This window comes from Corvus cornix, chromosome 2 (assembly GCF_000738735.6).
Source record: "Corvus cornix cornix isolate S_Up_H32 chromosome 2, ASM73873v5, whole genome shotgun sequence".
NCBI classification, from domain to species: Eukaryota; Metazoa; Chordata; class Aves; order Passeriformes; family Corvidae; genus Corvus; species Corvus cornix.
The window spans coordinates 64,760,211-64,787,416 of NC_046333.1; the positions used below are offsets into that span (position 1 = coordinate 64,760,211).

At 39.0% G+C, this 27,206-nt stretch overlaps 1 protein-coding gene across 1 annotated transcript in view; it reads right to left on the bottom strand.

Moving 5' to 3' along the window:
- The window catches only part of PHACTR1 (phosphatase and actin regulator 1), a 308,164-nt gene that overhangs the window by 74,441 nt on the left and 206,517 nt on the right, over positions 1 to 27,206 (bottom strand). The window contains 1 exon segment of the mRNA XM_039549910.1: positions 2,821 to 2,901. Within this exon segment, the coding sequence (XP_039405844.1) occupies positions 2,821 to 2,901 (81 nt within the window).

Consider the following 27,206-nt stretch of genomic DNA (forward strand, 5'->3'; position numbering starts at 1 on the left):
TAAGTGATCAGTACACACTCATATTCAGAAATTTCTCACTACAGGCAATCTCATCTACATTCAGAAAGAAGAGGTATCAAAATACTACAAGTAGATTTAATTCTTTAACCAGCAGCATGAAACAGCGGGCAATTCTAATGACAGATGCTTTTGGGACAGTTACACCTTTGTGTGAAAATCAAGGTGTGTACCCATGTGTAGGAGCAATGGAACAGAAAAAATATGAGTTTTTCTAAATGTTGAGGTATGTTCTGCGATGCAGGTGGAAGAGGTATTTTTAACCTCTCGGCACTACCTTCCCACAAACTATAAGAACAGGAGCTTCATCAGGTACTACTTCAACTTACTATTTTCCAAAAGTACAGAGTATTTGAAAAAATTATAACCTTTGCCTACATTTTCAGACTACTCAAGTCACAGACCCCTAGAAATGGAAGGTAAGAGAAACCGATTCTGTCATGAGTGTGGCCCTTAGCAAGGAAAGAGCTCTCTGCAGTTCAGTCTGGAGCAGCTCCGCTTGACTAATTTAAGTGTGGGGGTCACTGAAGTGATAACAGCATTTCTTGTTTTCCAAATATAGCAGGTGGACTGCAGTGACTCTCCCATAAGTGAATACTGTGACTTACTGCACTCTGGTAACTTTCACCTGCTAGGTGACACGAAGTCCTCTGAAAAGCCAGCAAATCCTGAAGCAAACAGGTCAGAGTGTCACATTAAACAGCAGGCAAACAAACCAGATAATTATGTTTTTCTTCAACATAGAAGATATGACAAAACCAACACTAAGCACATGGCAAGAATTTTTGTTCTTGGGTCAGTCTGTCCACACTGTTTCCTTTGATCGGTATGAGTTTTTAAAGAAAGAAAAAGCCAAAACTACTCACAGGCTGATTCTGCCTGCTTTGCCCACCTCTTAGGAAAGGGATACAAAGAGATTTACACCTCCTGTCTGTGCAAGATGCCTCTTGGCATGGAAGGTGCTACCATAATCAAATAAAGCGTTCTGCTAGGAAATGCTAAAGGTCTGTTGCTTTCTTGAAGGATTAGAGGTTACCTAACAGGAATTACAAAGAAAATGTTACTTTCACTTAAGGTTCTCAGTGAGATATATTCTTTATTAGAATTACTCTCAGATTATTACACTGCTGAAGGAAATAATGCTTTTGCTCTACACATCTTGCCTTGTTCATACCCTTGTATCATCATAGCTATTTGATTACTGCTGCTATTCTTGTGTATTACCACTTTCTTCTCTGCCCTACCTCTTTCTTTCCATATCAGCTTTGTAAAGGTGAAAATTACTATAAAGAGGAAGTAATTTCTTTCTTTCAAATACCTCCAGACAACTTAGTATCTGCTTCACAAGATGACACAGAAGTTTACAAACTACATCATTATTTGATCAATAGAAAAAACTGTAGTGCTTTAGTAGCAATACAAGGGGAATCTCCCCAAGCTTCAACATGGATGGCAGTCAGACTTCACAGAAAAGATTGTTCCTGGGGATGCCTTTAGGTGTATGTAGGGATGGTTCAGAAGGTGGCTACATGTGGGTTGTGAGGCAGGGATAAAGGAGGTCACACCTGGGACAGAGGTGTGACTGAAGGCTGTCTTCCGAGTTAGCTGAGGCACTGATTGCTTGGTGTGACAGCCTGGACCACGCCTTGCTGGCTGCACGTCCGATCTGAGTCATACTATGAAACGTGGACTACACAAAGCAGTGAGAAGGGCAAACCTATTGCCAGGAGTTATTTTTATTCTGAAGTTGTTTCTAGGATGATTTCTAAGCCAGCAGGTCATAGTGAGAGCACACTACAACACGCAACTGGTAGAAACCGTAAAATTTAATGATAAGCACCTTTTTGCTGTTACTGTATGTTTTTCACTTAAAAAAATTACCAGCCTGGGTTAGTAAATTTTTAAATTCCTAATAAGCTAGAGTAAAAAGTAGGTAGCAGATTTAAATGCTCCTGAATTTATGAAGTAGAGTATACTTCCAATATCTGTGAAAGTTTCTAACTTCCATTATTTCTACCAGATTTTGTACTGCTATTGTCAAAACCTTTTATATTTCTAATTATTTAGGCTATTATTTAAGCATATACGTAAGTTCTACTGTGATTAGGAGGTAACATTCTTATGTTTTTATATAATTTGTTGAATTAATTGCCTTAGTTATTTACAAGGAAAGCAGCAAAACAAATAAAAGCTGCACTCAAAGACTGACATATATGTAATAGATGTCAACTATGTATTGTGTTACCAGTGTAAAACAATTATGATTGTAAAACAGTGGCATTTTGCGTAAGACATTACAAACTCAACAATACCAACTCAACAAATTAATTATCCCGAACAAGGAATTATTATCTCTTCTGAGCTGTTTCAAGGGAAAGTACATTGCTTTGTGCTCATCAGGATCTAAAACCTTTAAATGTTTCCCTTTTCTGCAACAGTTAATCCCAAAGTGACTCAACCAGACAATGGCAACACACAGAGGCACGAACCCACTACATTTCTCCACAGTCTGGATGCTTTGCTCTTTTGTAGTCAGTGACTACTGCCTATTGCTGTCATTTTTATTTCTATTGCTTTACATTTCTGATTAGTTTTCATTTTCATTTGTGAAGTAACTATCACATGTATCCAACAGAGAGGGCCAGACCATGTCAAAGTCAAGAGAAGTGTTTAGAGATCCTAGTTGGCACAGTCTTGCAATTCAGAACTCTATTCCTGGTTCCTGGTGTTACAATTATGTAACATCTGGCCATAAAACTATATGGGATGTCAATTTACTGTTGTGAAAAGAAGAACACTTACCTTTATCAAAAATTTCTTTCAGCACGCCTCGTTTTATAAGCTCCTCTCTGCTTTGCCTCATTGACATTTTTCTTTCCAAAGCTGTAAGCAAAGGATAAGGGTAAATATAAATAGAAAAGAAGGGAAATTATTGTTTTAAAAGGCTCCATGCCTTTTAAAGGCATTTAAAAATGCTCTTTCTCCTCTTCAAGTCAGTGGCAGTTTAGCATCTCGAAATAAAGGCTACTGGCAGTCCAGAGAATCTGTCTGCTGCTGTAGTGTGGCTGTTATTGACAGAAACGGTGATAGACTGATTTGAGGGCATGTCTGCACACCCATTGCTTGATTTTGACACATGAGCCAAGCATTTCTGACTTCTGTGGAGAATTAGAGACAGCAAAGTTGGAGAAAAAGGAACTTAGTGCAGAAGCTGGAGAGGGAAGGGTAAGAAAGAAGGCAACACAAAGGTTCAAACCAAGGAAAGATGTGGCCAAGAACATGGCCACGGACTGTATCCAGGTTGTGGAAGAGAATGGAAGCCAAGGCTTCTTTGCCACTTCCTCCAGTGAGGGCAGATCAAGGTGTTTGGGACATTGCAAAAATGAGCTGTTTAATAGAGCCTTCTCTTCCCTGGAGTGGTGTTTTCTCCTAAAGAAATGTAAAGGAGGGAAACTCCAAGAAAGCCACTGCAATTTACACCAGATCTGAACAGCTCGAATTCTGTATTGGCTGCTTGGAGACCGTGGTCACTGAGGCAGCAAAACGACAGATAGAAAATACATGTTTCTTTAGTGCAGGAGTAATTAAAACAATGTCCAATTAACCAAAACGCCACAAAGGACATGCACGCAGGCAAAGATCTGAAAGCCAGCAAGCCAGGGGCATATGAAGGGATGTGAAGGAGTGGCTGTGACTGCACCCGCTCTGTGAGAAACATGCCTGTGCCTGCCAAAATAGAGGCACAGTCAAGGGCAAATCGCTTCTGCCATATGCTCCTCTATCAGACCCAGCACAGATGCATGCACACACAGATGAACTGAGACTTAGCATCCTCAGCCTGCCCAAGGCAGATTTAAAGCAAAAGAAGCTTGGAAACCCTCCCTCCTTCCTTGAAAACAGGAGGGTGCAACCTTTCTTGGTACTGCTCTGTGTTGACTGTTCTCACAGGGACACATATATCTGGTGAATTAGCCATGCCTACACCGGCACACTGCGCTCATTGCAACTTACTTGCTGCCAGATACTTAGGGCTCAGTATGAACAAGGCCAGCTCTGCTTCACTCTTCTCCATAGGATAAATTTAGGCTTCCCTGCTTTTGAAATCAGTTTTGAACACATATTCTTTGGGACAAAGATGACCAGTATGTACAGCCAGAAGCTCATTAAAAACCCTGGTCTCCCCAGGGAGAGACACACTGTCTGAACTTCAGCATGGATCAGAATTAAGGCAGGTCCCTTTGCTGAAGCACAAGGCCCCATTAACCATTAACCAGCCACATGATGCAGTTTGATTTTGGAGGTTGTTAACATAATAGCCATAGCATTTTCCAGAGTGCCTTAAACCCATCTGAAGAAGAGCTTTAGGCACCTCAACTGACTTTCAATGAAACACTGATTTCGAAGTTTCTAATATGCTTTTGAAAAAAAAGGCCCAACAATCAAACTCTGGAGTCACACTGCAGACTTCTCCCCAAGCTGCCTTTTCCCTGTGCTGAGGGGTTCTTGTTCTGGTACATTTAAAGCAGTTAAAGCTTTTTCCTTTTCCTCCTTAAGAATAGCTGCCCTCGGACCTTCCAAAAAAAGCCAGAATAAGATGCAGCTAATTCCTGAGCCTTCTCCCACTAAAGAAATTGTTAAAACTCTGAGTTTAAAGAACAATTTGGTGGCACCCAGCACCTTTTCCAATAGGTCTCAAAAAGTGTAATTTTCTGTTAGAATATGCAGCAAACTGAACTTGCTCTTCAGCAAACTGAACTTGCTCTTCAGTGGGAAACCAAGCTGGGACAATCAGCAGCAAAGCAGCAGTTTCTGCATATAGACAGCAGCACTAACCCCAGAACAAAAGCACAAGCAAATTCTATTTCTCTACTTGACCATAGTGAGCTAAGTAACTGATCCACATCTTACAAATTCACTGGCATCCGCCTGGGTGCACTGACTCACCCTCCTGCTCAGTCAAGAGCTGGTTATGCAAGGTAGCAGCATCACTACTGACTTCATGGCTAGGAGGTCCCACCACATTATCATAGTACTGGTAAGAAACACAGTAATTTTGCAGACTAGAGTTAAGGCTTTTGGGGAATCAGGTGTTAAAAAGGGCTACTAGGACATTTAGAAGAAGTGCAGGAGTGTCTCTTCCAAACCAGTAGCTGAGGAAGACCCTCCAGTAGTGACCAAGATTTCTCAAAGTAGTGAACTATTTTTGCAGTTGCAGAATTTCAAAGATAGAATATCTTTGGATATATTTGGAAGACTGAATATAGGCTTTTCAGATACTCCCTATTGTAATCTGCTTGTGCTCAAGAATGAAAAATCCACAACTCTCAAGCTGAAGCTCAGACAAAATAAATTTTTTCAGTTTCTAAATCCTTTCTAAGTAGGTACAGGACTTACAGTATTAATTATTTTCCTACTAAGCCAGTTTAATTAATAAGATATTTAGAGGAAGGGCATGCTGGGCTAAGAGCAGCACTGAATGATAATAACAGATGTTATACTAAAACTATGGAACATACTGCCTTTCTTTAATACAATTCTTCTTCCCAAACAAGTGTCGTACATTTAAGAGCATAACCTGCTATGCTACTGCTGATCAGATGGGAAAAAATACAAGCACTTAGATGCAGAACTCGTTAGGATCTAACAGCCTGAACTATGAAATGCTGTTCTTGGGCTGGATTTCTCCAGCAAAGATTGCTAGTTCTTTTATGAAGGGTTTTTCTTTTCAAGCAGAAAGCTGGTATAAAATAAATTCATTCACTCTCCACTGAGAAGGAATCCATTCACAGCAGAGGATAAATATAAACCTTTGAATTAATCCTTGATTCATGAGAACTGTGTCAATTCTGTGATGGGAAAAAATGAAATATAATTAATATTTAAGAAAAGATGTATTACTTCATTAGTGATTTTCCTAGGTGATTAACCTCATTTTTTTTCATTTGTACAACCTTCCAGGAGATTAGAAATAAGCATTAAGCCCTCTTTATGGGATCTACTTATGCCAGAAACTAGTTACTGTAACAAATTCATCCACTCTCCAAGAAACTCTCGGTTACTAGTTTATAGAAATGAGCCTATGTGTATCTTATGGTAGAAGTGTACAGATTTTGCCAGTGTGCTATGCAGTACTCTGTTTCTTTTATGCTTTGATGAAGAAACAGTGGGAAATGTTTTTATTAATGTTTCTGAGCTGGTATTTTTGAACTTGTCCCTCAGGAGCAGCACCCCTCTGCTGTTGAAGCAGAGTTTTTCTCTGTGGCAGACCCATTAAGATCAGTAAAGCCTTGACAGGGTCAGGAGGAGTTCCTGCCCCTCCATTCTGGAAATCAAACACAGTTTTGTCTTTATTCCTTTAATAGGCTGCTGTGCTCCGTGATGGCAGCGGTTGTGGGCTGCTCCTCCAGCTGCGAAGGCGAAGCTCGCCGCTGCCTCTGTGCCAAGCGCTTCTGCTGCTCCACTAACCAGCCAAAGAGGAATTTATGCAGTCAGGAAAGACAACCTTTCTGTCCTCCCATCCTTTCCTCCAGGACAAAAACATCTCAGATGAACTATTCCAACCTGCATCTATATGAAACAATAATAAATTAATAATAAATATTATTATACAAGATAATAATAAACTGTCCTCTTTTGCAGCAATTGTCATGCTGCTGCTTAAACCAAGGGACGGACTGAATAAACAAGTCCTGCCCTTTTCATCTGACAACTGAAACGAAATCCCAGTCTGTGCTGGCCAGTTGGATCTTAAACTTACTTTTTTTCTGATGTTGTCCTTGGCCTTTGTCTTAAAAATCACTGGGGGATGGTTTCCATGAATTCTTCCTTTCAAAGGCCACTATAATTTCCATGATGATTTTAGAAAGCAAAGGTTGCTAAAGGAAGAAGCTGAGAGCAGAAGCTTTCTGGTGCATCAATTATACTTGCTTTCAGTAGGAATCTGCTTTGCTAATAATTCAGATCTGAATAATTAGAAACAAGCAAACCAATTGCTTTGCACAGTGTTTAGATAAACAACCATCAATATTTTCTTTAGATTTATAAGGAAGAAGAGATTTTCAAATGTGATGGATTATGTATTAAAAAATGTTACATCGTCTTGAAATTTTCCCAACTATGTAGGCTTTCTTAGAAATCAAATGGAGCAGGATTCAGCTGATACAAATTATTACAGTGTGGGCTTCTGCCTCTCAGTTGGCCTCCTTATATATTAAGAACAAGTCTTGGGCATGATTAACCTCAGACTAATGTAAGAATCTAAACAAGGCTGAACCGCACCTTGGAAGTGCCTGTGAGGCTTCACTGACTGTAAAGGAATCTAAGATAAAGATGCATAAAAATAAGGCTGAATATACTCCTGAAATCAAAATTGATTGAAGAGAGTAGTTTTAAGAAAAGAAACACTGCTGTAGATGAAAGTCTTAGACATAGCTGAGGAAAATGTAGATGTGCCAGCTCACAGAGAGCTCCATTAATTTTGGGATTGTTTTAATAGCTGTGGCATGACACCCAGCACTGCTGCTGTGAGCTTGGGGTATGACCAATGCCAAAACATAGCTTGGTTGAAATAACTGTATTGCTTTGCTCATTGCTAAATATGAATTTTGCTTGGCTTCAAACATGCATATGTCTCTTGAAGCCTGAGGAAAGTAAAAATATTCCAACAGGTTTCTGAATCTTTGAGATTTAAAGTTCTTTACAGAAGTTTTGAGTATCTCTAATACTGGGTTTTCCTGCAGCAGTACTATCTACAAAATCTAATTCAGACAGATTACTACCTAGACAGGATCAGGACCCTGTTTTTGTATGTGTCTACCCATGACATTCCTTGTTCTGACTCTAGCCTAGCACTGCCATTCTATGAGATAACATAGTCTTCTTCTGAACATCAGAAGGAGAAAAATAAGCTGGCAGAAAAGGTTAAGCTTGATTCTAAAAAGTGTATAGAAATACCTCTCCAAATCAGCTGACCAAATAAACCACCTTCAGTATATGAATCACTTGGAAAACTTCTGTGGCATGTGCTACAAGACAAACTAATAACGCAGAAAAACCCCACAGCATTGATGCCACACTAATGCATAACTCGAAACACTCTTTTTAAGTGAACCAGGATCATCATTATAGAGGTGGAAAAGTGAGGCACAGACAAGCTGAAACAACTTGGCGTGTCACCTGCTACACCAGTAGCAAAGCATTAACAGCACCTGTTTTGCGACCAGGGGCCAACACTGTAGGCTAGGAAACGACCCTTCTAGACTTAAAATTTGTTACTGTAATCAAGGCCAATGAAATAACAGGAAAAAGAGGCAAAAGAAAAAATAAACCACTCCTTCCCCCTCCCCCCCTGCCCCCCCCAGTGATTTATTTTATTTCATTTCCAGTCTTGCAAGTACAACTGGATTTATTTTAGATTATGACTATGTAAAAGCATAGAGAAGATGGTGTCAGGGCATCCTGCTTCCACTCAAATTCGGACCAGCTCAAGACAATGATCCATTTCCAGTTAGCAGCACTGGACTGGGAGCATGATAAATCTTCACTTGTGACAGGTAAGCCTTTGAAATAACACAGTAAAAATATACACATTCCTTTAAGAGTGCAGGTAAAATTTCTAGTTACTAATCGGAAGAGTTTAGGAGGTATAACAGTTGGCTCACCTGGTAACTGCAGATAAAAATTCAATCATCTCTTCCTTACTGATTGAGACAGAAAGTAAAACTGGGGAAGAAGTGAAAGCAGCCTTAAGAAAACTCTAGACTTGTACTGACCATTACTACACTAAACTGCCAGAGGACAGACTTGGGAGAAAAGTGGATGCAAAGTCAAATCAGCAAACACAGAATTGCAGAACCTAATCAAAACACTGCAAACCACACTAAGTAAGATCACAATACAGTAACACAATTCAGAAATATAGCATACAACCAGAAATTCAGCAAACACAAGGAAAAGCAAAAATTATATCTGAACAACTCTACCATGATAATTTTTAATTCCTTCTGTACTAAAGAAATCCAAAAACAGATGGACTGTATTTTTTTTCCTACAGAAGGACTGAAAAACATCAGTCAAAGAAGGTGTCTTCCCAGGGAAAGGACGTCACTTCAATAGATCCAAAGAAACCCAACATAATGGATTTCACAGGCAAAGCCAAGAGAGCCTGGCAGAAAATGAATGCATGAAAATAGGAGATAAAACAAGATATCTTGACAAACGTAACAAAAGCTGTGTGTTTGAAAAAAAGCCCTAAGAAAGTGGATTTGAAAAGAAAACAAGATTGTAGACACCTTACGAAAAATGTTACCACCCACAGCTGCCCAGCTAATAAACAGCAAAACAGAACTCCACTGTGTTGGTGAACTGTGATAATCTATCAATAGGATTTTGGAAAGACTCGCATTTTTATACCTTTTATACATAACTGCTTTACTAGTCACACTTGAGAAGTTAGGGAGACTCTCAGAAAGCCAACCAGAAGAGAGAAAAAATGAAGAAAATGCATTTCTTTTGTTCTTCCCTCTGAATTGCTGCACAGTGTTTTCATTAATTCCTAGGTAATACTAGGTCAAGAACCGGCAAGCTGAGCCACCAACAGGTATTGCTTTCCACAGCTTCATGAAAAAGGAGATTCTGTATCTTAATTAAAGAAATTTGCAACAAGGTAACAGCATATCTTAATGTACACCTGCTCTGCAAATACAGTGTGACTGCAGAGTGAAAAGCCGTAACTTGGCACTTGCAGACTTCTCAATTTAGGCATCAAGAACAGTAGCGAGGAATTAGAAGGCTTTAATCCAAGCAAGAAATCTGGCAGACTAGAATAGCCCCTGCTTAAGTCCATACTGGTACCAGCACCCTACGTATGCTGTAGTTATGTTAAAGGTAAATTGACCATAGTGATTACCACGGTTCTTACTGCAATGAGGTTATGTCCTAAGCACCAGCAGAAGGCAACTGATGCAATCCTTATGGTAGGAGATCCATTTACATTTTCCCAAATGATGGCTTCCCCAGTGGGTGTCCATGTAACAATGTGTGCAGAAGGTGTAGTATCAAAGGAACACTAAGAATATGGGTTCCACACATCAAACCTTTGCAACCGGACAAGGTGAGTGATACCATCTGAAAAAAATACGTGGGAACATCAGCAGCAGTTGTACATCCCAAGGAACTTTTTCCAAGTGACTCAACTTGCTTTAGGTACCTTGCAGTCTCAGATTTCTGTACGTACAACAGACAAAAACTGTGCTAAAAGCAAATGGGTGAAGAGCTGGGTGAGATACCTGCAAGGTGTTTCCTTTACATCTGAAGAGATGGTTCCCAGAACGATGATACTGCAGCAGGGATACTGCAGTGTCATCTGTAACAGCAGAAATACCTATTTGCAATATTCTGCAGCATAATAGTTCAAGGGACCTTCCTCAAAGCAAAAACCATGGTGCGCATTACTTGAGTAAGATAACGACTCCTGTGACTCTCTGGAGAGTTCTCTCCATAACAGAGTTTACACACGGCATAGAACTACCCAGGCAAGCTGCTGCTTTTGGATTTGCTCCTCATCCAATAACCCTTCCAGATGGCAAAATACAGAGCACAGTTTACATAAAGATGTCTAGCAGATGTCAGGAAACTGGATTCTTCAGAGTAACTTTTAAAGGTGAAGGTGTCAGCTTTCCTGGGTGGAAAAATTTTGAGACAAAACCAAAACAGCGGCAGGCTGATGATAAGAAAGCCAAAAGAATGCTTGGATAGACCACCTGGAGATGACAACCAAGCTACTGGCCAGTATTTGGTCCCCTCGTTTGCCAGCTGGGGGGATCACCTCGCTGACAGAAAAGAGACCTGTACTTGGTAAGACAAGCAGCACAACTCTTCCTATAGCAACAGCCAACTGCTGTGTAGTTTTACAGCTTGAGTTTACCTTACACCTGTAACTTTACAAACATGTATTGCCTGGTACCCACTGCCAGACAGATGTGTAAATCCAGTGTTTTACTCCCTAATAACATTCTATTTTGGCTACACTGAAAAAAGCCTGCTCTGCTGGATGCTCCTATTTCACCAGAAAGGGATTTAAATATATTTAAAATATATCTGCACATTACTCAAACACTGTTGAAGTAAATTACAGTTTTCCACTTACACTGGAATAATTAGTATACCATAGCCTCCCAAACTGACACAGGAAATAGATGGGGACTTGTTTATCTGTGTCCACATGTACCTCTACTAAAAATAAATGATACAAAGCACAGCTTGTGACTAAGAAATACCTACTTAAATCTGAAGTTGGCTTAGCACCATTTTGAGAGAGATGTTATGAATATTTCATATACTTCTCAGAAACCATCACTACTGTTGTACACCCAGAAAATCTTGACTAAGCACACACAAATTAAAAATGCATTTGTTATTGGAATGAACTGGCATCAACCCTTCAACACAGACCTCTGTTAGGAGCCAAACAGGAAATAATTCATTTAATCCTTGATTATAGGAATGACTGAATCACAAAGCAACAAACACTTCCTCCAAAATAAGAAGATTCTTGAATTGCAGCTGTCACACCATCCAGCAATTATATTTGGATGATATTTCCAGCCTGTGCAATGGCACTAGCTGGCTGGTACATAATGCTGAAAAAAACCCCAAAGTGTCTTTAACGCCAGCGCCTTATCTCCCAAAATAGTGCAGTCTGCTTTCTGGCTTGGTAGCTGATAACAGTTCAAGTAAAGGCCCACCATGCAATTTCAGCATGTTTTACACATTCAGAGTCCTGGTTTAACATTTTTTTTTTTGCTTCTTTGGGGTGAAAAGATAACATTCCCAGATGGAGGGAAACTTTCCATTATACACGGCAGTCCTCTGGAATCAACAGACTGAAAAAGGACCAGACTGTGATTTCAGTTACAGTAACATGAATGCAGAACAGCTTCATGAGAATTTGGCATGCAACATCCTGCTTGTAGTATGAATTATTCCATTATTTCAATAGGAGATATCTTTAGAAAAAACCACCAATGATGACATTGTTTTATGCTCCTCTCCAGCAAATGTTGAAGATATTTGAGGAAATAAGGCATCTTTACTCTTATGTTATCTTAGTGCTTTTTGTGTGTGTGTGCAAAAACACAGTACTGATGCTTGTCTGGGATGGGGAGACAGAGATGAAGATACAAAACATGTTTAGATGGTAACAGTTTTGAAATGAATTACTGATATAAGAAGCAAATTTGAAAAAGAAGGCAAGAAGGACAGTGAAGTGAAGGAGATATGATAATAGTCTGGACATTTCTTACAGTGTAATCACATTATAAATGTAGATAATATTGTCAGCCTCATATCTCAGTATTCAAGCATAAGTATCCCTGCTTTCCAGAACCTAATAAATTTTCTTTGTTCATTGTGTAGAAAACCAAACAGAAAATTCATAGAATCATAGATGATCTAAGGTTGCAATGGTACTGAAGGATGAAGGCCATGGTAAACAAGCCAAATATCTTTCACAGCAGTGCTAATCCTGAAGAGCTTCAGCAGAATTGCAGAGTGAAACTCTTCTTTACAAGGAGCTGTGGAAGTCTAAGTGAAGTGTCACTTGGAGAGCTTTTTAAAGAAATCAATAAAATGGAGAGAAGCAAGCTGCCAAGACCAGACAGCTTTTTTCCTAGAGTTCCTCAGGAAATCAAATATGAACACTGAGTGACATGTAACCTTGATAAGATAGAAAAGTGGGAGATGGCAAATAGAAGGTCGCTATTCTTTAGAGTCTGGAAGTCATCTGGGAATTACAGACCAGTGAGAAGCCTGGTTCCCATACCACCAGTCTAGCAACAGTTACACAGAATAAAGCTAGAAATTGGGAGACCTAGAACAGAAGAGAGATGAGAGAAGAATCATCCTGGGTTTGAGGTGGGAAATTCATAGAAGTCAATGAATAAGGATGCTTGTTCCAAGTTGGAGTCTTCAGAGTTCCAAAACTCCTACGTTAAGGTCATTGGAAGAATTAAAATTGCATTAGATGCTCTAGTGGAATAACAACATGTAGAAATCAAAAAGGAATGCCTCATACATAAGCAGAGGGATGTAGCACTACTCACTGTCTTCTTCAAAAAACACAGTTTAGAAAGGTTGACAATAGGGAGATGACAAAATTTGCTGACTGCGGTCTAAAATAAGGCTGACTGCAAAGAGCTACAAAAGTTCTTATGATATTAAATGATGTGTGACAAAATTCAACATTGATAAGAGCAAAAAAGACATTTGGGAAAAAGCAGCCCTAACTCTACACACTGAACAGCTATATTAGTCATTCCCACTCAGAAGACAGTGCTTGGAAACTCTGCAGAGAATTATTTGAAAACATCGTCCTAATGCTCTAGGCAGTAAAAAAAGGCAACAGAAATCTGAAATTACTAGGAAATAAATACAGCCCCTTTGTGCTAGTGCAATAGTCTACAGCTAACCCAAATCTGGGTACTCATCTCCAAAAGGATACATCAGAACTAAAAAAGTTACGAAAAAATGAAAAAAGCATGACTAAAGGAATGGGGTATCTTCCAGAGAAATAAAGAATAATAGCAGAACTGCATTTTTTTCATCATCTCTTCTTTTATAGCAAGGTCCTGGTTCCCCTGATATTCACAAAAATACATGGTAACTGTCATCTAGGCTGTGCACTGCATAAACCAGACCATTCCGCTGGAGGAAAATCAAGGCACAACACAGGACAACATCAGTACACATATTCTACACACCCTCTGGTGGGAGCTACACCAGATGGGGCTTCCTTGGCCTGGCACAGCCTTTCAGAGAATCCCCACAGCCCTCGCATGCTTCCAGACCCAGAGATCGAGGGGAAACCCATGCCATAAGGGCTTTTGCCTTCTGGATGCATGAAGTGGCCTTTGGCAGCGGTGTGAGCTCCTGCCCTCACGCAGTGTGGTCATGACCTGTTGCTCCAGGTCGGGGCCATTACCAACACAGAGAGATGCACCACCTGCCCCCGGCACCACAGGCCACGCTGCAGCAAGCACTGCTGCAGCAAGGACAGAAGTCAGCGGGGAACACAACAGAGGTCTGTAACACCATGAACAGTCATTCACTCATTCATGAAAGGCCAAAGATAAAGAGCACCCAACAAAAATGGTCAGGGTGCAACTGAAAAAAAGGTGCTTTTGTGTACAGTGTCTTTTTTCATTGTGGAACTGTCTGCAAGAGATATCTATTAAGGCTAAATTTGGCTCCAACAACACAAAGGATAAATCCACATGGCTTGATTTGGATGCAGCTTTTAGCTAATGAATTTCTGAGTGCTGCAATCTGATTTCTTAAGTCAGGAGTCAGATAAATAGATGCTTACCCTGATTCTTCCATGTCACATAACCACTGAGTACAAGAAAAGATACTGAACTACCATGAGTAGTTTGAGCCACTGTGTCTGTCCTGGAGTATATTTATTTTTAAAACATGTGTTTAATGAATCAGGAGAAAACACCCTCGATCCCAACACACAAACTGTTCAATTATCTAATTGTAAGGAAACGTGCAAAGGCAGCTGATTTGCCTTTGAAAGAAGCTTGAATTTTATCTCCTTACCATGCATGTCAGGGGATTTTTCTTGCATGATTAAATCAGACCTGTTAAGTAATACAGGGTTCAACATACTGACATCTAAAATTACAAAACTGGATTCAGGTTTCACGGCCTGTGTAGCGCTGGTTGCAAAAGTAGCTTACTAGCTAGTGTGTCATGTGGGCTTAGAACCCTTTTACAACATTGGCTTCAGGAATTTTCACTCATTAATTTCAGAGAATAGTAAGACTTTTTTATTTTACTTTGTTTCTTTCAGTTCTAGGAATTACAAGAGCGTGTGCTGTATTTCATGTTGGACAAATCTTAATTATTATTAATTGCTTTCTGGCAATGCAGTACGTGGAGTGACAGTGGAATGTGAACCTGAAATCTGAAATTCTTCCCAGTGTTGGGCTATGACCTGACTGCAGATGGTTTTTTAACAGAGAATAAGGTCGACTTGTTCTGCAGACTTTGACAAATACTTCATAAAAGAACCACAGAAATACTGCAAATAACTGCTCCGTGGCAATTACACATTGGATCAAAGGTGACACTACCTAGAAGTATTTTTCTGAAGATTATCAAAATGCCATGATGTTGTTATAAATGCCTTAATTAAAATATTACTGCTGTAGTTTCAAATTTCAGATATAAGTGAAGAAAAAAATAACCATTTAGTGATTAACTCTACCTAAATATTCTTCTGTTCCAACTTTATCTTGGCCTTTTTTTACATCTGTAAGGTTTGGATGATTTATTTTTGTGAAATTTCACCTCTTTCTATTGCATAATAGCAATAGATGTCAGTCTATTTCTACCATCATAATTAGTTGCTGTGGAGATGGCTGAAATACCATGAATTATTATAATTGCAAATGAGGAATAAGCAGCAGGAAAAGATGACATTGATAATGTGCAAATACTGCAAGGTTCCTTGAAACTAGTTGACTACAAGATATTTTAATTTGCCATAGTAATGAGGAGGCTTACAGAATAAGGGGGTGGTGTACATTTCAAATGAATACACTGTGAAGAAACATGACAGTTACATATGATGGCATCTTAAATTTAGCTTAATGCTAAACCAAAATTATCATACAACCCACACATCTTACGATTTTGTTACATATAGTTGTGCTTAAGGCCTATAGAAAAGCCATTTGTGCTATTCACCTTTATTACTATGAGGCAAAAAAACCACAGCAGTAATCCATAAAATCAGTAGGTGTTATCCTGAACTAATCTTCTTTGGCAGATAAATGAAGGAGAAACAGGTGTTCAAGTATCTGCATGAAAAGCAGCTAGAATGATCCCTTTGACATCGTTCTTTAAAAGGCAGGAATCATGCTCTATCTTCCACTGGAGACTAATGAACCTCTCGCAGGGAGAAAGGACTAAGTAGACAAAAATAAAATTCCCGATGTAATTTTTTATAGCAGAAGTCCTTTACATTGTGTTGTCTTTTGTTGCAGGGCTGCCTGGCAGTCCAATCTCACCTCAGAGCTGCATTAAGTGACTGAGTGTAATGATGCTGCCTTCATACAGACACTGTGTGCACTACCAAAATGACAGCATTATCAAATCTTCGCCTTTTCTGCCTCAGTAGCACGAAGTAATTGCCCTGAATTGAAAAAAAAATCCCCAAATTACACTTTTATGAAGAAACAAACTTTTAAAAGCTTGACTGAGCTAAATATTGAGTTAAATACTCTCTTACATGTTGCGGTTCAAAGCTAAGTTGTTGCGTTCTGAAATATGAAGGGGAAGTGAGAAGCAGTTCTCTGTAAAACAAGATTTCTTACCCTTTCTGAGTACAGCTGAGTGACTGATATCAGAAATATATTCCCAAGATTTCCATGCCATTATTTGGATAGCTTTTTAAAAACCAAACAAGTCTCCTGGCATCTTATGAAGATGATAAAGACAACTTATGTGGGCTGACCTAGAGATGGTTGAGCTCCACAACATCAGTGTATTTTTACTGATTGAGCAACCAAACAGCAAGTGTTTTTGGTATCAACAAAACTCCTCAGTTCAAAGACATTGGAATGGATTCTGTAAAGGTGAACCAGTACATTCCATTCTGACCCACCCTATGTTTAGAGAGGAGTTCTCATCAGCCTCTTAACAAGGCAAAATCTGAAACACGCTCCTCTGCTGTCTTATCCATCTATTGCACCTTTTCAAGGCACTGTTGCTGACACAACAGTCTGATAATTAGGCTAATTTGATGTGAAACCTCTTGCTTTTAAACTCAGCAGTTAATTAAACTGCTTAAAATTATAATTAAATAAAATTAAATTAAAAAAATTAATTAAATAAAATTAAATAAATATAAATCTGAAAATGCATCTGGTTTGGAAATCCTCTTCTCTGTGTTGGTCAAACTAAAGACTGCACATCTCCCATCCTCTCATAAAGGCTGGGTAGGATGTGCAGCGCCTACTTTTTACTTCTACATGGCAAATAAAACCATGACACACAGCTGCATATTGCAGTATTAGGCATCAATACAGATCTGAGGGATGTGCTAGTAACACTGAGAAAAGAACAAGTTCTACCCAGCACTTTTTATACATCCAATTCAACTGAGAATTATAAGCCTCCTACTGTTACATGTAAGAAAAATGCAAGAAGAAAAGACAAGAGGCAATGGACAAGTTGCAGCAAAGGAAATTCTGATCAGATACAAGCAAAGTAAGTCCTCACACTAAGTGTAGTCAAACGCTGAAACTGGTCTTCCAGAGCCTTCATGTCTGTCCCTTGTAATATCTGAAAGGTGATTGAGAAACCTACAGAAGCTCCAGAGATGGCCCTGCTTTCAGCAAGGTTTGCCCAGATGTGCTCCAGGTATCTTCCAGTCTGTATCAGTCCATCATTTCCACTGAACAAAGACTGCAAGTGCTGTTGCATGCAGAGTCATGGCACACTGGTGGATCATTCTGATAGCACGGACTGCTGTTGGATGTAGTGTGACACCAGCAGGTCCCACTGCTTTGGCACTAAAGGGACAAAAGCCTTAAAAGCTGCACTGCTATCCTTGTGTTTCTTTGCGTACAAACAAAACCCCATCACTTCGCTCCAACTGAAATGAACTCAAGCTATGCTTCTTTTCAAGTCTGAGCCTCTCCTGTACTGCAGCCATACTGCAGAACACCATATGCATCCCAAAGGCATCACACCACAGATTCCTCTTGTCCTTTCAGCATCCCTGTTGAACACAGTAGTGACAATCTGGTGTACCCTGCTCTATAAGAACTCCAAGTTAGTAATCTTAGAGCAGAATACGCATAATGTTTAGAAAGAAGAATATCTTTAATCTCAGTTATTGCAAGTTTAATTAGGTTTAAGCCTGATTTTTGAGTATGAGATTCAAGCTACTATTCTAACAATAAATCCAGAGAAAAGTAGAAAATCAAAAAGATTTTTTTTTCCCCACCTGGAATTCAGATGACGTTACAGTGGTTTTGAAGGCTGCATCTAAGAAAGCTGAGGGCTAAACATGGTGGAGGAGATGAATGTATGAAAACCACTGTGTAGTTATTGCCTGGGCTTTTTTTGTAGGCATCTCTTGTGTGCTGTTTGAAAAGCAAAACCCTGCAGGACTTACAATCTGCTTAGCATTATCTTACATATTTTGGACCTCAAATAGCCTTTTTTATGTTGTTTGTTAGACCTCAAGGAGGAGTCAGGAAGGTGTGTCTGCTAATCACAGAACTGTAGAATGGTTTGGGTTGGAAGGGACCTTAAAGATCATCCAGTTCCAACTCCCCTGACATGGGCAGGGACAGCTTCCACCAGACCAGGTTGCTCAAAGCCCCAAGTACTATTGAAGGAAAATATTCAGGCAGCACTATACATGGACATGCTCAAAACAGGCTTAGTGTCTTGGCAAAGGACAGAAGATAAATAAATAATTATGATTTTATATTTGCAGAAAATTATTTAATGACTCTGCATTTATTTAGCCAGTTGATAGATATGGATATCCCAGCTGGCTTCCCACCATCTCAACATATTATAGTGAGTTCTGACTTTCTTTCAAGAGTAAAAATAAAGGCCTGACTTAGGTAACTAATTACTACAATCACAGAACCAAATCCCACTCTCATTACCTTTTTTAATCTTAGATGAAATTATTCACTAGAGTTCACGTGCTTACTGCAGATATAAATTGATACAGCAGGGTGCCCATATTTTTGCATTACTTAATTTACTCTAAACAATAGTGTAAGTTGACAGTTTAAAAAATAATTTCAAGAACAAGAATCTTTTCTTAAATAAAAAAAAAAAAATCAATTTCTGTTGCCTGCCCTATTTGAATTTTTTCTTAGTACATAAAAAGTTCTGAAAAGAGATAGAGGCAATCAATAGCTTCATACTGCTGTTTTCATTCCATCTCAGAAATATTAGCTAAAAAGGTGCTTGCTTAGCTCTGGTTTTGTTAATGACCTTTTAAGGGATTGAAATTATATTTCTTGTGTAATGTAGCTGGACTTTGTAAATTTGCTCTCTTTCCCTGATGAGTTAATCATATATGTTTGATTGATGCTAGGAAAACCAAACTTTTGCACAAATTTGGGAAACATTTTTTTGCCACTCATTTCTAGAGAGGACAGAAGCTGAGATACTCAGAGTAACTATCTTCTGGAGCAGATAAAAATTGGCAGCTTCTACATGCATGAGAAAACACAAATATAAATGCATAATAACCTCCATCTTCCTTATAAATGTAAGAAAATAGAAACAGAAGTGCTCCTTCCATTGAAGGTCACTTTTACCAAAGATCAGACACCAGAGCTGAAAGGAAAAATGTATGATGCATTTGATTTCCCACATTCTTTATAAAGAAGAGGCAATTTTTTTTTTCAAGTGACTTTTTGATTGTGTTCTGCTCCATCCCTTTCTTTGGGCCTGACAGGCCGCAAGAAGAGCAATCACAGTAACACAAGCATTAGGTACAGGCTCTGACAACCACATCAAACTTAAAAAAAAAAAAAATCAATTGACACATTAAAATTGCTTTTGGTATTATATCTTTCATCAGAAGGACAGTAATACGTCCTGAGCCAATATAAACAGATTACTCAGCCACCTCTGAAGTGCAGCCAGTACTGGGGTGGGAAGCAATAATTGTGATGTGCTAGCAAACACAGCACTGTGACTCTCGAGGGAAAGAAAAAACCCATCATCAGTTAAAATTTCAGGGGCGAAGAACAAATGGGGAAGGCTGAAATAATTGCCCCAGGTGGAACTAAATCCAAAGGCTAAGTAAGTGTTCTTGTTTCTGAGGAAATTTCTAAGTTGTCTTCACTGACTGAAGTAGTTCCTAAAGCCTGCATTCCTCTGAATCAATCCTTAGGAGAATGATTTTCCTTAGTTCATAGTTTAACTTAGAGAATACAGTGGATTCTGTAGGCAGTCCCTAACACTTTCCAGAGCTCTGCTGGTTTCCCTAGAAAGAATGTAAATCCCAAGGGACAAAGAAACATGAAGAACCTAACCTTCACTATGCAGTAAGAGTAAAACCTTTCAGAGAAGCACAGACCCTGCATTATAATATCCCTGTGCTGAAGTAGGAGACCATGCTCCTCTTCCCTATGGCTTGGACCTGAACAAAACTGATCTACAGTGGACACGTACACTGATAGCAGCTGCAAAGGAAGTTTTTACACCAATGATGTGCAAAGGCAAGTGTACAGAACAGATACCAGAAGCTGGGAAAAAAAGAAGACCAGTTCTGGCTTAGATATTTTTAAGAGCTTTTTAAAACAAAAGCTGTATATTAATTTTGATAGAGAAAAGATGAGCAAAGCCTGTCTGGTGAAATACTGATTATTTATGAATTTGCCCTTGACAGAATTCATCAGCTTACCATGCTTGGAAAGCAAATATCTTGATAACATAAGAAAGTTTTCCAGCTTTTCCCAAAGTGTGTGTGTAGGAAAATATGATAAGAATTCAGCTTTCTAGAAACTATGAATAAATAAATATATAAATATGGGAATTTTCCTTCTGGCCAATTTTGCTAGTAGACTATTTTGCTTTGCATACTGCTGTAGTCCTTTAAATGTATCCTCATATTCACATGGAACTGTGTGCTGTAGCTTTACTCAAAGTGAGTAATGAAGAGCACCAGCATCAGCAGGAGCTCATTGACTGTAGGCTAATTTTTTGTAAGAGAAACATGAGTTTGCTTATTTTGCACGGTGCGAAAGGAATATGAAAGAGTTGCTCATTAACTTAATCACAAAGATATGGCATAGGGCCAGCTTTTCTTATACCACCAAAACTGGCAGACTTTTAACCACACTTCTACAGTGGAGAGGTGATGTTTTCCTCAGTATCACAGTAGTTATGTGGCTTTAAAAAAAAAATTAGAATTATTTCAACATTTTGCTGAAGAATACTTCCTCAAGCCAGTTTTTATGAATAAAATAAAATACTCCCTTTAAACTGTAAAATCCTGCAGCTTTGGAATCTGACAAGAGGAGGAGTCTGTCTTAAAGGCTAATTGTATCCAAACAACATTATCAAATCCCAGGTGAGCTAGGATCTTCTTACCAGGAAGACCACACCCATGAAGAATCATTGTTTCTTCTCTCTTTGCTCAATTTGTATTTTTTTTCAGGAAAATGTTCCTTTCTCATTCTTTGATTCTTTTCCTGTCGTTCAGTCCCTGAAAACATGCAGTAACTACATACAGGCTGACTGGAGAAGAGGGGAGGAAATTGCCTTGCCAGGCTGATAAAAGTAGTTGCTTATTAGCTTTGGTAAATCTGGGCTTGAGTACTCATTTTTTTTCCCTGACTCCCCAGTTTTTGTAAAGTTCCATGGGGTTATTTTGCAGGACTCATAAATTACAGCACAACCCAATTCTCTTACTCTGTGAGGTGCTGTGCTGTAATTAATAAATCATTTGAATTTCAACAGCAGCTTCTGTCAAGGAAGATCAAAGATCCCAAATATTAGAGAAGTGTGTTAACATCCTCTCTCCCTCATACTATTCCTATGGGAAATCTAAGGCAAACTCCACATCTGTGCTTGATCCACAGATGAAGCTCCCTCACTTCAGCAGCTAATGTCAGAGGATGGAGAAGCCTGCCCTCCTACCCCATAGATCTTGTAGGATGGAGCATCATTGCTCTCTGCCCCACAGATCTTGTAGCAATAAGCACCAGGATGACTGCACAATACGTCTGCCCCCCACAAAGCCCTCTGTTCCTTAAAAAGTGGGAATACAACTCGTATTTTTACTACTACTCTCAGCTGATAATTTGAGATGTGATTCCCATAATTTCCAGTGGATGAAGGAAATATTTGTACTGGTGGAGTGGTTACCATCATTATCTGATCACTTTGTTGGCTGGATCCATAAAGCTGGCCAATAACTCAAAAAACAATAGGACCTACATCTCCAACCAAACTAGTTCCATATACCCCCCAGAAACAATGGGTTTGCAGGAGTAACTCTTTTGAAATGAAAGCACTGTTTCATTTGAAATTACTGAACTTTGGTAAGTAAAAATATCAGGCTCACTCTGAAAATATTACAAATGCTATCTCTAAATGTACAAGGAAAACATAAATCTTGCTGGAAAAACTGAAACACGATGTTTTTCACATGAGTACTCATTTAAGGGAGGAAAATAAGCCTTTAGCCTTAATAAGTTCTGTTGCAGCTAGCTGAAAACGATCATCTTCCCTACAGACTTTAACATTTGTGATGACTTTGCTTTCTCCAGTAGAATTTAAATGAGGAAGAAATGGCTTCAACATAAATAAATAAAAAGTTTAAAATGTCTAAGAAGCTCTTATCATCAAAGACAGTTGATTTAAGAAATACCTTAGCAAGCCTCTTTTTAATTAGAAATATTAACCTTTCTGCTTGGAAATAAGCAAGCATCTTATAGCAATACCCTCAGATAGGTTTGTGATGAGAGGTTCACTTAAGAGGAACCCATTTTAAATGAGACAAGAGATAAGGTACTGTCCTAATATGAATTGCTTTCCTTTAAGATTACATTGCCTTCATCTAACATTTTTATTTAAAAAGACCTGTCACGTATCTCTGTCTGAGTATGAATGCTCAGGGCAAATGCTCCCACAGTGTAATTTACCACTGAATTTAAGGAACCGAATAATGACAGATTTTATTAGTCCAGCAGAACAACCTTTAGATGGGTTTAGTTATCTGAACTCTGTTCATCAAGGACATTTTGTAAGTGGTAGAAGGTCAAACTCCTTAAAGGCAACCTCCTTTCACTGGGAAAAAAGCACTCATTATTTCCCTGTCTGTAGCAGTATTACTGGGGTTGTTAACAGAAATACTCTGAAGCATTATAACCATGTTCAACTGGACCAGGATCCAAGTCCACCAAGACAAAAATATCTCAGCCCAGCTTTCACCTGATGTCACCCACGATTTTTTTTCACTTAGAAACAGTAGACCTTGCTGATTATTAGCTACAGCCCCTTGCCTTGCTTTAGTACCTACTAACGAAAATATCTTAAGCTTCTTCTAAACTTAAACCCATGCTATTTTGAATAAATTTATTATTATCCTTCCTGACAGAATGAAGGCACACAGTTTACATCAACACAACTGTTGCAATCCCTTTTTCTGTTGAAGCAAAAGAATTCAGGAAAACAGAATGTTTTGAAATCCAGAGAGAACGTTTCCCAAAAATCTTACCAAAACAATCTCTGGGACAGAGACATTTAAGGGCTCTGGAACTTGTTTTCACATTTTCATTATAAATGCCATCTTTTTGTTAAACACCATAGCATTTATCTTCTGGACTGAGCTGTGTATATCTGCACTAAAGTTTGGACAACAGGGAAAGGGCACTAAAGAGAACAAAAAGAACATGAAACTTTGTCAGCCAGGTTGAGCCTGTCCTAAGTTTTATACTACCTTTATATGAAGATGCTCCTTTTGCCTTTTCAGTGCTGGCTGGTGCCTGCTTGAGCACATCTGTTCACCTGTGTCCTCTTCTCTAGACTTTTACACTTTATGGGTGAGGATGAAAAAACTAACGTGTGTTCATTGCCTGTAGGAGGTCACAGACCTGATTTTGCTCCAGGACATTGTTGAGGGACAGGCACAGAGAGGAAAGAAGTGACTAAATCTTACATGGTTGCATTGGTGGAGCAAATAAACCCTAATAATCTTCTCCATGTCCCACATCAGGAATCTGCTGCTAAGAAAGTGGAGATAAGCTCTGTCCCATATTCTTGAGGGTCTCAGAGAAGTACTTGGAAGATGAACAGTGCTGATTACAACAAAGCTCGGCAAAATACTGTTGTCTCCGCAACTGGATCATGATGGCCTGGTACCTGGAGCTGTAAGTTTGAATCTCCAATGCTTGCACTGGGAATTTACACTCTGCAGCCCTGAAAAGGCTAGTAAATTTGCTTATTAGCAACCTAACATCATTATCTGAGTAGAAATGTATTTCAACATAAAGCACAATGCACTGGTGATCATGCCCATTGGGATGACTGATCATGGATTTGATGATTTACTAGAAACACCACTAGACTTACACTTTTTCAGATGTTTTCCACGGTTCTTGAGGAAAACAGGACTAAATAGGGATGAAAGGGAGGTAGCTGCTGACAAAGCTACTTTAGAGGCAAGAGGTACTTTTATGAGACTGTACATATACGTGAGACCCCCCTCCCATCTTGGTATGCCCTCCTGAAACAATCTGTCTTTAAAATGTGACAAACAGCTAAGCAAGCATTACATAAAAGATGTTGGCAGACTGCTTTTTTTTTTTCCCCTGTAAACTTTTGCCACATAATATTAAATACAATTATAAAGCATTCTCCAGATTAAATGTTAAAGAGGTCTAATGCTCCATCTTTTACTTCTGGCAATGAAGAGCTTTATCTAATTAAAGCCTTGAGCTGAATGTGTCTGCTGGTTCTAATCCTCAGCAGTTTTATTGTTAAGTTATGCAATCCTAATTAAAGATAATTTTAGACAACAGGAAATTTTAATGAGAGAAAAATATACACAGTGTCCTTGTGGGCCTATTTAAGAATTATTTTTAAGGTTTATTTTTAGCCAATCGTTTTCCATATATAAGCTACAACTACATTCCCTCAGAGAAATCTCTCCTTTTAATATTTGCTATTGTAGTGCTGTCACTGTGCGTTTGCAGTTTGAATGCTACTACCTAAAATCAAGACTCACTTCAGTGCTGTTCAGTACATTAAAATACAGTGATGTAACCCACAGCCTGAGCTTCTTGATTCTAGAGTTCAACTGAAAAGGTCTTAATTTTCAAAAAGTATAAAATATCTACAGAGTCTTATAACATTCTCCGATAAGCCATCTCACAAAATATGAGTGCTCAAAAACACTGTTTCAGAAAACCTAAACCACAACACTCCAGAGAAAATACATTTCAGTTTTATTTTTAGGAAGTGAAGAAAAATGTCATGGAATTTCATCCAAAGCTAGCTCTCAACACCATGCTCTCCTTGTGAGGTGCTGCAGAGACACTAATTTTGGTAAGAGTGACAGAATTATTGTAACTGTCAGGGAAACACTTTAGTCCCCTTAGGGCACTCAAGAAGACCTAGCTCTTCGCCTGCAATGATCTAAGACCACAGCCAGAAAAGAACCAGGGGAAATGAAGCAGAAGATATATAATTTCTCTTCCAGTATACCATCTTTTTATTTATAAACTAAACAGGATTTCAAAAAAAGAGTACTGACAAAAGTTGAGCTTGATGTTATTATTCTGTGAATGACAATCACAGTTGGAGATAGGGATCTACCAAAAGAGATTCTAGATGGCTGCAGCAGGGAATAAGGGGGAAATATTTGCCTAATTTTATTGTCCACTGTGGTGAGTGCATTATTGCCCAGAAAAGTAGCTGCAGGGGCTGTGTCCAGCCCTTTGAATTTGTAATACAAGCGTTACTGGCCTTAAGGGGGTGAAAGTTCTCTAAGAAGACAAAACTGTCCTCTTGAATGCACTTTGCCCTTCTACAGATGCATGGCAAAAACTGTCTGCTAAGAGCACACCTAAAGCAGTCAAGTTTGCTGCTCTCTAAACTTAGCCCGCATGCAGATTATCATATTCCTATTAGCCTACACCTCTGAGTACTGGGGGCTCAGCTGTGAGAGACACCAATTCAGGATGTGCCTCCAAGGCACAGGCACAGAGGGATGACCCAGCTGCATGCCCTGATCCAGGCTGGCACTCCCCTGCTGCTGCTGGTTTAATGCCTTTGGCAGCACGGGAGTGGTGAGGGTTGCAGGCATTTTTGTGGACAAAGGAGGAAAGGGAGGAAGAAACTGCTTGAGGAAGTGTGCATAAATGAAGAGGAGAAAGCAAGAAAGAGCAAGAGCCAAAGGGAAATTCATGGTCCAATTTGAAACGATGAGGCAATACGCAGTTAACTCACTTGCCTGCACAAGACCCTGTCCAACACATTATTCTGCTCTAAGCTCACACAAAGGTTTCACAGGAAACCTCTAACCTTGCACAGGCTTTTAATGTAATTTTTAAAAGCCAGCTAGGTTTAATATGAAATGAAGGAAAAGCTTTCTCAGGTTAGATTCAGTGACATGAACAGGTCTTTCTGTGTACAAATTTCTAATCCTAATATGTCTGCATTTTACATTAAGGAAGAGCACACATCACTGCCGTGCTGTGGATTCCCTGAAGAGCTGATGAATAAAGCAACAGAAATTGGTGAGATGCCTACAGTAAATAATTCGTGTGCCTTCCTGGTTCCCTAGTCAGGCAGATAAGAAATCTGAGCTATTACACTGGAAGAAGTAAGGCATTTCAAAACACTATTTTTTTTTACCCTGTATTTCCACAAGTAACATCCTTGTAGGTGTTCTGTCACAACCAATGGCAATAATATTAATGCTCTTTTTAGAGGAAGGAAAGCCTCAAGCTATAGTAAACATAACTTATCTGTTTAATACTCTAAAAAAAGAAGTTCCAATTTATTTTTCTGCTTTTTGTCTTTGACCTGGTCACCTTCTTTATACCTTGTTGCCAACTTCAGGATGTGGGAGGCAATTGCCTGGCTTGAATTTGAAGTAAAAAATAAAATTGTAGACTAATTCTTGTCAGATGCTAGACAAGAATTGACTCTAAAAATCTGAAAGTCAAGTCTATTTTATATGGCAAACATATTGAACAGTGGGATTTCTCTCATCACAGGTTTTAATTTATCTCTGGTGTCACCTTTTGCGACTCCCATTTTATTATACTCTTATGGGAACACAGCAAATAAAAGTTTTCTCTTTGTAAGACTTAGCAGGCATATGACAAGATAGAGGTGGGTTACAGATAATTGTCTGTCTGCATTTAATCGCATTACAGCTACCTTAATGATAGAGAATAGACTCCTTACAGTCTATATATATATATATATATATCTCCTTACAGCCTATGCTATACAAATAGAATACTAGGCTGTTACATGAAATCTGCTTGACCTTTCATATGCCTTACTAATAAAACGAGGCTGGGGGAAGTTATCCAAGGTTTTTGCTGACAGAGTTCCCCAAGCCTGCGTGCTTCTCTCTCCTTCTGTGTAGGGCTCGAGCACTGAATATAGTCATGTCAAAT